A 13,373-nucleotide genomic window follows, 5' to 3' on the forward strand; every position below is an offset into this window, starting at 1 on the left:
CACCCCAGTAGCTGTTTCAAACTTATCTTGCCCTTCTCCAGTCTCTAGTTCTAACTTATCTCAGCAAGTTATCTCCCCGCCTACTTTACAATAAGATCAAGGCTACTTTTTACTTTCTTTCCTTCCTAGACCCTAAGTATCCCATCTTTATTTTCTCCTTCCCTCTTGATCAAAAAAGAAGGAAAAAAGCCCCTCCTCTCCTAGACTAACTCATCCCATGATAAATCTGGGGGATTTTTTAATAAATAGAAATCTTGGCAAGCCCTAATATAAATCTCTTCACTAATAATAAGCAAATATATAGAAAGAAATTCAAACTGGAACATACGAACTTCACAAGACAAAACGAAAACACAAAATTAACTTTTCTAAAGACCTGAAAAGACATTTGTATCAAGGCTCTTTTTGCACTATGATATGAAGGTGTATTTCTAGACAAACATCATTTCAAAGTCCACATTCTACAGAATCTGGGCTGCAGGAAGCGACCTGAGGCAGGTCGTAGTGGGGGATGCTCCGGGCAACTGGCCTTCAAATCTCATCCCACAGAAAATGCTCCGTAAGTTAGGGCAGACTTGCCTCTGCTACTTGCCCGTGCTGAGGGGGCAGGTGGGCTGACTCACAACACTCAGGCAGGGAGAAGACCCCGCTAACAACGGCCCAGGGAGCCTGGCACCCCTGATTAAATGGGTGGTGCCACAGAAAATCGGAGATTCGTACTGCTACCTGGGAGCAGAAGTACTATCTCCTTATCCGAAGGACCATCTCTACCACTTACCACCTCCTTTAGCATTAAACAGTCTCCTTTCTCACACTGCGCCTGAGGGCGTTCATCTGTTCCTGGTATCAACACCCACTGTGACTATCTCAGGAAGCTCCTTGTCTCTGGGCTCATTCCTGCCATCCTCCTCCTCCTATTCTACACTCATAGGACCACAAGAAATTCTCGAGTATCTCCAAGGAGGCCCCAAATATGTTATTCCTTGGTTTGAAACACTTTTATCAGCCCTTCCTTTTCCTGGCTAACTCTACGCATGCTGTGAGCCTCTGCTTACACATCACTTCTCAAGAAATGGTCCCCGGCTCCTTGGCCAGCGTAGGTGTCCCCAAGAGGTGTTCCCTCACCACCTATGGTGCCAGATCAACAACATCTATGACACTCTATCCATTACCTGGTGAATGTGTCCTCTCAGCTAGACTGAAGACCCATCCTAAGCCCCACTGGGGCAGGGCCCAAGGCTGTCTGATTCACCAGTGTATCCCCAGAGAGTGACCAGTAACTACTCGCTAAATGCATGAATGGGGAGTGACATAAACGCTGAGCTTTAGGGAGATCCCTGATTTCCCTTTGGTTGTGACTAGCCTATTTACCCAGAGTGGTATGATAAAATGGGTAGACAGCCACACTACTTCCTAAAAATATTCTCTGCAGATAGATAAATCCAAACTTCTAAAAGAGCAGGGTTCCCTGTAAGATTTTCTCAGGAATACCTTTTGAATTAGATTCGTCTTTTTTTTTTTTTTTTTTTTGGCCACACCACATGGCTTGTGGGATCTTAGTTCCCCAACCAGGGATCGAACCCAGGCCCCCTGCAGTGGAAGTGCTGAGTCCTAACCACTGGACAGCTAGGGAAGTCCTGAGAAAGCACAGTTCTTGCCCTCAAGGGATGTCCATTTCTCAACAAACAAACCAACGAAAAAGGATTCAAAGACAACAAGAGGAGCTAGATTATTCATTAAACTGAGGCACCCCAGAAGGGAGGGATGTCTTCCAAGAGTAATTAGAAATTCCGAAGTCAGAGGAGTGGGTGGTGGGAGAGCAGGACAAGAGGTTTTCAGGTAGGACGCTCAAAAAGACCAGAAGTCTGCTATTGTGCAGAAGAGGTCGGCTGACACCAAGTTAAAGACAGTTTTTATGAAGTGGTTAGAAAAACTGAGACACAGATAAGAGTTAACAGGAAGTAACAGGAGTACAATGTCCACTTCAGAGACTTAGGCACAAGGAGAGAGGGTCTGAACTGAAGTGGCAACCAAAGAAAAGGAAGTCTAAGTAAAACGTGAGTAGACGCAGCAACTTTATGGAAGGAGGGGGCAGACCGCTAACCCTTTACCTTCATTTTCATCATGCCACAACCATCCCAGGAAGAGTGGGTATAAGTAGCCCGGTTTACAGATAGGGAAGCCAAGGCACACAGAGGATAAATGATTTGTCCATGAAGGTGGGGCAGACCTGGCTGACTGCCTAGCCAAGAGCCTATCCGCTTCCTCCTACCTAAAGAAACCCCAATTTTGGTGGGCGCTCAGCAAACCTGGGGGTGGTCCTGGCGACCCCTGACACAAACAACAAAGGTCCTTTCTGTTTAAGCCTGTTTGTTGGACTTACTGTAATTTGCAAATGACATCACAATAAAGACAATAAGTAGTATAGGGAATTCAAACACAGGCTACCTGCCTCTAAATGGCAAGCTGGTGCCCCAATCCCACACTGCCTCACGTCAGATGAGCAAGTGACAAGGGCCTGCAGAACTGAATGGATGGTAAAGGTAAAGAAAAGTGGAAAGGTTCTCAAAAGGTCAGAGAAAGAGTAAATTTATCAGAGTAAATAGAGGAAGGTAGAGTTTAAGGCTTGCTTCTAGAATAGGAAAATAATACAGAGACAGTGGTTTTTAAGGCAGCTTTAGAAAATTAATATTCTTACGAAAAGGCTGGTTAATTTTTCAAAAATACTATATACTTCACACAATTTTAGAATCTTCGTGTTGGAAGGGACTTTAGCACTTACCTTATTCAGCCTCCTATCCAAGTAGCCCCACTTCTAGGGATGGGGAGCACATGACTTCGAAGGGCAGACAATTATTACTGTTATCCATCTCTAATTAGAAAATCCTTTTCACATCCCTTGTCATTTCTACCTCTCAGACTTAGATCTGTCCTCTTAAGTAACATAAAATGACTTCTTTTCTACCAAAAAACCTTTAAAAATGTTGAGCGATGCCCCTAGTTTCTTCTACTTGAAGCTAAAATCCCCTGTTCTTTTTAGTATTGTTCACAAGCCATGGGACCCAAGCTCTTGACCATCTGCACTGCCCTCCTCATGGTAAACCTGGGTTTCTCATCAGAACCAAACTGGGTATTTTACTTCTATATCTAAAGCAGGCATATATTTTCCTACATACACAACTAACTTTTGGAGTCCTTAGTTGTAAACTAAGCAAGTGAGGCATCTAGAACTTGAAATGCACTTTTCCTATAGAAAAAGAGGATGGTCTAATTAACACAGTTCTACTGAAAACACTAATAGCATTTTTCAAAGGAGAAGGAAGAGGAGGTGGCCCTTCCTCCATTCCTGGGCACGGACTGGCCTTAGGGACAGTTTTGAAAAAGCCAAAGCTTATCTTTGGCCACCCTCCCACTTATTTAAGTTGTGCGAATGACTCAGATACTACACTCTCAGAGCTATGGGTTTGTTTTAGAGAAAGAGTATAGATAAGAGTATAGATAACTGGACTTTAACAAAAACCAACTAACCAATCTGCGCTGAATAAGAAGTTACTCTGGGGTATGAGGCCTTGGGAGGTAGGGAGCTCTTCAGTGACTTTCCTAATAAACTGCCCTCCTTCTGTGATCACAGCAAGTCCTAAGTTCATCAGGAGGGAGAGCCAAGGATAAGAAGGTTTAATTTGGGGTTAGGAAGTGGAATATAGGCCTGGATGTCCGCCACTCCTAACTGGTGCCTAATTTATAAAGCTGCCTAAATGTAGAAATAGGTCACCGTTGACCGCCTGGAGGGGTGGGATAGGGAGGGTGGGAGGGAGGGAGACGCAAGAGGGAAGAGATACGGGAACATATGTATATGTATAACTGATTCACTTTGTTATAAAGCAGAAACTAACACACCACTGTAAAGCAATTATACCCCAATAAGATGTTAAAAAAAAAAAGAAAGAAATAGGTCACCGTGAACCAGAAGTATTTATGCTCCAATCTTGAAGGGAGGCACTCAACAAAAGTTTACAGAACAAATGGGGCCCCAGGAAATTCCACGTAGATTTTATTATTATTATTTTAAGAAACACTGTGCTTTCCAAATATTTCTCTTTTTTTAATTAATTTATTTTTATTATTTATTTTTGGCTGCGTTGGATCTTCGTTGCTGCGTGCTGGCTTTCTCTAGTTGCAGCGAGCAGGGGCTACTCTTCGTTGCGGTCCGCGGGGCTTCTCATTGTGGTGGCTTCTCTTGTTGTGGAGCACGGGCTCTAGGTGCACCGGCTCGTGGGTTCTAGAGTGCAGGTTCAGTAGTTGTGGAGCAGGGGCTTAGTTGCTCCGCGGCATGTGGGATCTTCCCGGACCAGGGCTCGAACCTGTGTCCCCTGCATTGGCAGGTGGATTCTTAACCACTGGACCACCAGGGAAGTCCCTCCATGTATATTTTTAAAAGGCCAAAGAAATGAATCTACTCAGTGGGAATCAGGCACAGAGATGTTTAACTTCACTTTTCAAAACAGAGATGGGTCTTTCTAAAGAATATACCTCTTAGGATCACTAGGTAGAAATAAAAAGTATTTAATCATCTCTTGTCTTTTTGAGGGGTTGTGTACAAACTAGGACCTTTACATCTTTTTAAAATCAAATTTCGGAGCCAAAAGAGCTCTAATTTCTTTGGAAACTTTGCATTCACAGTGTGTGTGTGTGGGTGGGGAAGTACTTCCATCTAACCTTAGCCTTCCCAACCTCAAGAGAGTCTGGGGAGGTAGACTTCCCTGGTATTCCAGTGGCTAAGACCCTGCGCTCCCAGTGCAGGGGGCCCGGGTTCGATCCCTGGTCAGGGAACTAGATCCCGCGCTGTAACTAATCCCGCATGCCGCAACTAAAGATCCTGCATGCTGCAACTAAGACCCGGTGCAGCCAAATAAATATTTTTTAAAAAGAGAGAGAAAGAGAGTCTGGTGAGGAAAGAAAGGGATGGCAGCGTTAAGCTCCGAAGTAGACATCCATATCGAAAACATTAAAAAAATATTCGGGGGTCTTTATTACGAAATATAAACACGAGATTTCAGTAAAGCCCTAAGCTTTAAGAAGCCACTTTTGATACTCCTCTGAAGATAAACGAAAATGATTCTCCATGTTCTATGAAATCAAGGAAGCAATCAGACCCAGCTTTTCCTAAGGTGGTCCCACTTTTATTTATCCCAGCTACCTAACATAGCCTCTCTGCTCTAGTCAACTTCATCTCCTTACATCTCTCGAATATTCCAAGCTCGCTTCTCCCCGGTTTTCCACACAGGAAATAGCTGTTCCCTCTAGTGATTTCATTGCATAGCACTTAGTTTTATTTCTCTTGTACACTGTTTGGAGGCTTGGGGCTTAGATTGTGTACTGCCATGATTTGAGATTATGCCTGTTCTCCCTGCCTCTCCACCCCACAGTCAACTTTGTGAACGTTAGAGCCTTTCTTACTCAAGTACGTGTTTCTCCACTCTCAGGCTCCAGCCTGTCCTATGCTCTTGCCTTGTAGTGTCTTGAAGTAAATTCTTTAAAATTGCTTGCCAAATTTAATCTCTCACTTGTAGTGTTGTCTGCTTCAGGGCCACCTTCTTAAAGACGTTTTCTTTGACTATTTAAGCCTGCCAAGATCTCTCCAGGAGCAGAATTACTACCGCATGTGTTTATTCTGCATGCCTATTATTTACACCCTCCTCCTGAACTAGACTGTGAGCTGGGAAAGTGCATGGGCTTTGAAATTAGACAGCCCCAGGTTCAAATTTCACTTCTACCATTTACTATCAGCATAACTTTGGGCCGCTAACTCTGCGCTCGTTCTCCCAACTCACTGGGGTGTTTAAAGAGATGAATCGTTCACAAAACATCTAGTGCTGAAACTTGCAACACAGACAACAACTGGCAACTACTTTCCCGCCTTAAGGAAAAAGATCCCAATGCACCTAAAAGGACATGAGCCTGCCTGCCATAGGCCTTAATAACTCTTCCTCAATTTACTTGGGACGACACATTCTGACCTAAGGGCAAAAAGGCACTCAAGCTCCTCAACGTCCCCTGTCCTCTGGGCGGGAGGCGGTGGAGATGAAAGTTGGTGAGTTGAACAAAACAGATTCCTCGTCAAACCTAAAGACGTGGAGCCCCACTGCTTTACTGCGGCCCTGCTCCCAACGTTGACACACTCTGCAAAGAGTGACATGTCACTAGGAGCTTCAGGCACAGGATTTGACTGCTAGATGAGGTTTCGGCCTTGCCCAGATCCTCACCAACGACAGACACACCTTCCTCTCCCCACCCCACACCCCCGACCATTGGTGGCCCACGCCCAGGGGCGGCAGGAGGTGGGATGTGGGCGCTCTCCGAAACTCTGTGGTCCCGGAGGCCGGGGGAGACTCACTGCCGAGGCCTTTGGCCTGGTGAAGGAGCTCCTGGTCCCCGGCTTCTCGTAGCTCCCCCTCCACGGACTCCGCCACCGCCTCGGAGGGCTGCTCGGGTGGAGCGTCTCCCTTGGGCTGTCCGTCTCCCTGGTACTGCCGGTCACCCGCCTCCGGCTGCTCCAAGCCAAACCAACTGCTCAAACCCCGGAACATCCCGCCCGCGGGGCCGCCACCGCGGTCGGGGTCACCGGAGACCCTAGCGGGTGCCGCCTACTCCCGACTCCACAACGCGCGTCTCTCAGGGCGATAATCGGAAGTACGACCTCGAAGCAGCCAGTCTATGTGTCGCCCCACCTCCACTGTTACTCAGCCGCCGGCCGCGCTACCGTCACTTCCGGACAAAGGCGCCGCCCTCCCCGCTGACTGTTTATTTCGTAACTCGATTAGGCGTTTGGAAACCGGACAAAGGGCTTTTCCCACGTAGTCCCGCCCCGCTTCCTTTTCTCCTCCCCCGGCTTTGTGGGTTCCTGATCTAGGCCGGTACACCGCGTCTTTGTCACTCTAAGCAGCTCGGCTGGTGGTTAAGTCTCACCTTTTCTGGTTCTGCAGGGTTGGCCCCGCGGACATGGATGTCTTTAATCGCCTTGTGAGTCCACATCAAAACTAGCCCAGGCCCTCTGTGTCCACCTACCAATTTACAGGGAATACAGGGGACGGAGGAAACTATTAAAGGACACCACGGGATGCAGGGAGCAGAATCTAGGCTGTGAGAGACCACAGGTTGACGACCTTGTTTCTTCAAATAAATTGCAAGCAAGGGGGGAAGGGGAACCTATAGATTAAAAACGACCTAAAAAACAACCCATGGCAACTTGCGGATTTTCTTTAGATCCTCAAACAAACACAGTGGAGAAAATTTTTTGACGTTCATAAGAATTGGAAATTTGGGGACTGGATAGTTCATGAGATTAAGAAATTGTTAAGTTTAAAAAATTTTAGTTGTGCTAGACAAACAAAATTTACCACCTTAATCTTTTTTTTTTTTGCGGTACGCCGGCCTGTCACTGCTGTGGCCTCTCCCGTTACGGAGCGCAGGCTCCGGACGCGCAGGCTCAGCGGCCATGGCTCACGGGCCCAGCCGCTCCGCGGCATGTGGGATCCTCCCGGACCGGGGCACAAACCCGTGTCCTCTGTATCGGCAGGCGGACCCTCAACCACTGCGTCACCAGGGAAGCCCCACCTTAATCATTTTTAAGTGTACAGTTAAGTAGTAGTAAGTACATTCACATTGTTACAAGTGGAACCAATCTCCACAATTGTTTTCCTGTTGCAAAACTGAAACTCTGTACCCACTAAACAACTCCGTTCTCCGTTCCCCCCATTCCCTGGCAACCAAGCTACTTTCTGTCTCTATGATTTTTGACTACTCCAGGAACCTCATATAAGTGGAATCATACCACATTTGTCTTTTTGTGACTGGTTCATTTCATTGAGCAAATGTCCTCAAGGTTCATCCATGTTGTAGCATGTGTTAGAATTTCCTTAAAATTCTGCCTTAAAAAAGGCTACTTCGAACACTCTTTGACATAAATTGTAGCAATATTTTTTTGGATCTGTCTCCTAAGGCAGGGGTCCCCAACCCCTGGGGCCGCACAACAGGAGGTGAACGGCAGGCGAAAGAGCGAAGCTTCATCTGCTGCTCCCCATGGCTCGCATTACCGCCTGAACCGTCCCCCGCCCCCCGTGGAAAAACTGTCTTCCACGAAACCGGTCCCTGGTGCCAAAAAGGTTGCGGACCGCTGTCCTAAGGCAAAGGAAACAAAAGCAAAAATAAACAAATAGGACCTAATTAAACTTAACAGCTTTTACAGAGCAAAGGAAACCATCCATAGAATGAAAAGACAACCTACTGAATAGGAGAATATATTTGCAAAGGATATGACCGATAAGGGGTTAATATCCAAAATACAAAAAGAGCTCATACAACTTAGTATCAAAAAAACCCAAACAACTTGATTAAAAAATGGGCAAAAGACCTGAATAGACATTTTTCCAAAGAAGACATACAGATAGCCAACAGGCACATAAAAGATGCTCAACATCACTAATCATCAGAGAAATGCAAATCAAAATCGTAATGTGATATCACCTCACACCTGTCAGAATGGCTATCATCAAAATGACCACAAATAACAAGTGTTGGTGAGGATGTAGAGAAAGGGGAACCCTTGCACACTGCTGGCGGGAACGTAAATTGATGAAGCCACTGTGGAAAACATTATGGAGTTTCCTCAAAAAATTAAAACTAGAACTACCATACGATCTGGCAGTTCCTCTCCTGGGTATATATCCAAAGAAAATGAAAACACTAATTCGAAAAGATACATGCACCCCGATGTTCATAGCAGCATTATTTACAATTGCCAAGACGTGGAAGCCACCTAAGCGTACATCAACAGACCAATGGATAAAGATGTGCTATATATATGCAACGGAATACTACTCAGCATAAAAAGGAATGAAATTTTGCCATTTGAACAACATGGATGGACCTGGAGGGTTTTATGCTTAGTGAAATAAATCAGATGGAGAAAGACAACTACTGTATATCATCACTTATATGTGAAATCTAAAAAATAAAAAACAAACCAGTGAATATAACAAAAACGGAGGCTATCTTAAAAAAGGCTGAAGAGTATTCCATTGTATGTATATTCCACATTTTGTTTACCCATTCACGTGTGATGGACATAGGAATTATTAATTTTTAAATTGTGGTAATTGTGTGTGCGTGTGTGTATTTAAAAGAGTTCTAATCTTTTAGAGTCATACTGAGATATTTACCAATGAAATAATAGGATGCCTGGCATTTGCTTCAAATTAATACAGGATGGGGGAAATGGGTGGGGATACAGATGAAACAAACCTGGCCATGAATTGATAATTGTTGAAGTTCGAGTTTTAGGTTTGCTTTTCTATATATTCAACTTTTCCCACAATAACGTGTAAACAAATGGACAACAACAAAAAACTGGCCAAGTGAAAAACTCCCCCTTCAGAGTAGGGAGTTCATGAATGTATTTCCCAAGCACAGTCTTAAGCATTAGGTATTCCTCCACCCCCCACCATCTTGAAAAGAGTAGCCTAGTTCCAGTGACCTGTGTGAGTATGTGGGCGACAGATTACAATTCTGATTTCCTTGCTCTCCAGTTTTCCAGCCTGAGGTATATTTACAATTCTGGTCCAGGACTTTTTTTTTTTTAATTGGAGTATAGTTGCTTTACACTGCTGTGTCAGTTTCTGCTGCACAGCAAAGTTATTCAGCCATACGTGTACCTATATCCCTTCTTTTTTGGATTTCCTTCCCATTTAGGTCACCACAGAGCACTGAGTAGAGTTCCCTGTGCTATACAGTAGGTTCTCATTAGTTATCTATTTTATATATAGTAGTATATATATGTCAATCCCAACTTCCCAATTCACCCCCCCCCGTTCCCCCTTGGTATCCATACGTTTGTTCTCTACGTCTGTGTCTCTATTTCTTCTTTGCAAATAAGATCATCTATGCCATTTTTCTAGATTCCACATGTATGTGTTAATATACTATATTTGTTTTTTTCTTTCCAACTTACTTCACTCTGTATGACAGTCTCTAGGTCCATCCACGTCTCTGCAAATGACACAATTTCATTCCTTTTTATGGCTAATATTCCATTGTACAGATGTACCACATCTTCTTTATCCATTCCTCTGTTGATGGACATTTAGGTTGCTTCCATGTCCTGGCTATTGTAAATAGTGCTGCAGTGAACATTGGGGTGCATGTATGTGTCTTTTTGAATTATGGTTTTCTCCAGGTATATGTCCAGTAGTGGGATTGCTGGGTCATATGGTAGTTCTATTTTTAGTTTTTTAAGGAACCTCCATACTGTTCTCCATAGTGGCTGTATCAGTTTACATTCCCACCAACAGTGTAAGAGGGTGCTCCAGGACTTTAGCTTAACAGGCTCAACCTACTTTTTTTTTTCCAAACAGCTTTATCGAGATATAATTCACATGCCATCCACACCTGATGAAACTGTACAATTCAATGGTTCCTGTTGTATTACACCATTATTATTTTTTAAAATTTATTTAAGTAATTTATTTTTGGCTGCGTTGGGTCTTCGTTGCTGTGTGCGGGTTTTCTCTAGTTGTGGCGAGCGGGGGCTACTCTTCGTTGCGGTGCGTGGACTTCTCATTGCAGTGGCTTCTCTTGTTGCAGAGCACAGGCTGTAGGTGCGCACGCTTCAGTAGTTGTGGCACATGGGCTTCAGTAGTTGTGGCTAGCGGGCTCTAGAGCACAGGCTCAGTAGTTGCAGTGCACGGGCTTAGTTGCTCCGCAGCATGTGGGATCTTCCCGGACCAGGGCTCAAACTTGTGTCCCCTGCATTGGCAGGCGGATTCTTAACCACTGCACCACCAGGGAAGCCCCATTAATTTTTTAAACTGTGTAAACATATATATAACATAAAACTTGCCATTTTAACCATTGTTAAGTGTACAATTCTGTGGCATCAATGACATTCCAACCTATTTTTAGAGTCTGGGTATTGATTAACCTTTGAAAGTCAGGAGATATCTTAGGACCAGTGCCTTTGTAGGATTTAGTCAGAACCTGAAAGTGGTCAACACTTTCCAGAAAAAGGATATTTGGTTCAAGGGTGATTGGAATGAGCCTGGAATTTCAGTCAGAAGCCTAGGACAGGGGTGCTAACTCCACTATCTAATGGGTGAGTAAACTTGACTCATTACTCATCCTTTCCCCTTCGAGTTTCTTCACCTATGAAAGGAATACAGTGCTGACCCTTCTGATAGCAGAGGTGGGGGCCATCCCTTTCAGCCTTACTTTTGCTCTATCTCCACCCAAAATCATGACGAAGTCCATGTTCCCCAGGGTTTACAATCGTCCTGAAGGTTAGAATTCTTCAAAACAAAAGATTTTATAAAAGAACACGAGGGACTTCCCTGGTGGTCCTGTGGTTAGCACTCCACGCTCCCACTTCCAGGGGCATGGGTTCAATCCCTGGTCGGGGAAGGGGAACCAAGATCCCGCATGCCACTCGGTGCCCGCCCAAAAAAAAAAAAAAAAAAAGTAAAAAAGAACACAAGCCGTCAACTTAATGACAGTCTTCTTTTTCTTTTTCTTCTTCTTTTTTTATCCTCAATGCTATATAGTCCATGAATAAAACACCTGTTGAATGAGTGTACACTCTGATCCCACAAAAATCAATCAATCTGGACCCTGTTATCAAATTTGTTTTTCTGCTCAAATATTTTCCCATTTTGGATTAATGATACAATAGTTATCATAACCCCTTTGTATTCACAAAGTATCCTTCATCTGTTGACCTCGTAGATTAATAGAATAAGGATGAGGCCTTATATCCTGTGGTGGAGAGTCTGACTTTGGGGACAGATATTTTGGTCAGGGCATTTCACATCTCTAAGCCTCAGGTTCTTCATTATAAAAAGGGGATCTTAATAGTTGTCCTGGTTGTAAAAAGGAAACAAAGTACCGAAATGTGGAGGGAAGCCTTACATATGTGGCAGGTATTAAGTGTCACCGTCCATGTCAACCTGTTTCACAAGCATTCTTCCCACTGGGTCCTCTGGAAGACTTGTTTCACAAGAAAGCCCTCTGTGCTTCCGGCCTTTTTACAAGGTGCTTTCTCCTTAAGGAAAAAAAAAAAATTTTCTTGGCCTCCATGGAGACTTGGGTCTCCCCTACCATTCCTGCTGAGTGGAGCCTCTTCTCATTTTCCCAGAAGTTGACAACACAATCCTCAGCTCCTTACTGCTTCTTCCATGGCACTGCTCTGTCATTCTTGATAGGGAGAAACTCCCTTTTGTTTTGAAACTCATCGAATTTTGCCAGACATCCCTCTACCCTTCTTTGTTGCTGTCATTTACTAGCTTCGGGGTTGCTTCTCCACATTCACTGGAGACTTGGTTCCTTGGCCTCAACTGACTCCTCCAATTTCCTTCATCCTTCCGGGGGCCTTCAATGTCCCCCACACTGGCCTGGTGGGCGCTAGACCCAATTCCAGTGATGCCCATCTCAGTTGACTCCGTTCCAGAGTCAGACCCTAAACTGGATCATCTCCTGGAATTGCTTCCCCTTTGACATCGCCGACACCCACACTGTGGTGACAACTCCTCAGTTCCTTCATTCCCACAGGCCCTCATCTTTTGGTCCATCTCTTTTCTCTCTTCCAGTCTATCGGCTCCCTGCTCCTCTCCCTTCCTTTCCTCTGGGGACTAGACCCCTGGTGCGTCACTACCATCACATTCTTTCAGTGCTCTTAACTTCCTCACTCTCATCCTTCTACTCTACTCAACCAGCAAACTCTGGTTTTTATCAATATCAATATTTATATACCGACCCATAGACATCTTGCACAACTATAGCTGGAGGTCATTACACAATGATGGTTTCTAGACTCCACTGGGTCTTCAATGATGCTCTCCTCACTCGGCCCTCTAGTGACTTTCACCACTTTCTTAACCCTTCCGTCTGATTCCAAACCCTCCTATTGTCCCTAGTTAGATCCTTTCTCCTTCAGTGGTTTATGTTCTTCCCTTCGCCTTAATAACCTCCTGTGTCCTTTCCTGGCACCAAGGCACTAACCATCCTCCAAATACTCTTTAAAAAGTCACTCGGCGAAGCCCTGATTGTCCTTCTGCCCCTCGCATTTTAAATTTTAATTTTTGCTACACGCGTACTGTTCCAGGAACCTTACTGATTCCAGTAGAGGTGTAGCCCTCACCCCAGATTGTGAGCCCTTCAAAGGCCGGCATCCCATCTGATCGTCGTCCTCTGCTCGGCGCTCCCGCAGTTGCTCTCCGTGACCGAGAGAAGCTCTTTCCGGCGCCGAGAGCGGGACGCGAGGACCCGAGCAGGGTCTGGGCGTGCCGAGGGGCCGGGGCGCCGGGACCTGGCGTTCACCCGAGTCTCCG

The 13,373-nt window shown here is 45.0% G+C and overlaps 1 protein-coding gene across 2 annotated transcripts in view; it reads right to left on the reverse strand.

Annotated features, from left to right (window-relative positions):
* The window catches only part of SYAP1 (synapse associated protein 1), a 31,396-nt gene extending 24,680 nt beyond the window's left edge, over window positions 1-6,716 (reverse strand). Inside the window, exon 1 of one of the 2 annotated variants that reach the window (XM_089904757.1) lies at window positions 6,395-6,716. In XM_089904757.1, the coding sequence (XP_089760883.1) occupies window positions 6,395-6,587 (193 nt within the window). In that variant the 5' untranslated portion in view covers window positions 6,588-6,716. The remainder of the gene's footprint in view (window positions 1-6,394) is intronic. The other variant, XM_022562674.3, reaches the window with a different exon arrangement.
* Window positions 6,717-13,373: the final 6,657 nt, after the last annotated feature.

Source organism: Delphinapterus leucas, chromosome X (assembly GCF_059928025.1).
Source record: "Delphinapterus leucas isolate spDelLeu-1000000601 "Yukka" chromosome X, BTC_Dleu_Yukka2, whole genome shotgun sequence".
Taxonomy (NCBI): Eukaryota; Metazoa; Chordata; class Mammalia; order Artiodactyla; family Monodontidae; genus Delphinapterus; species Delphinapterus leucas.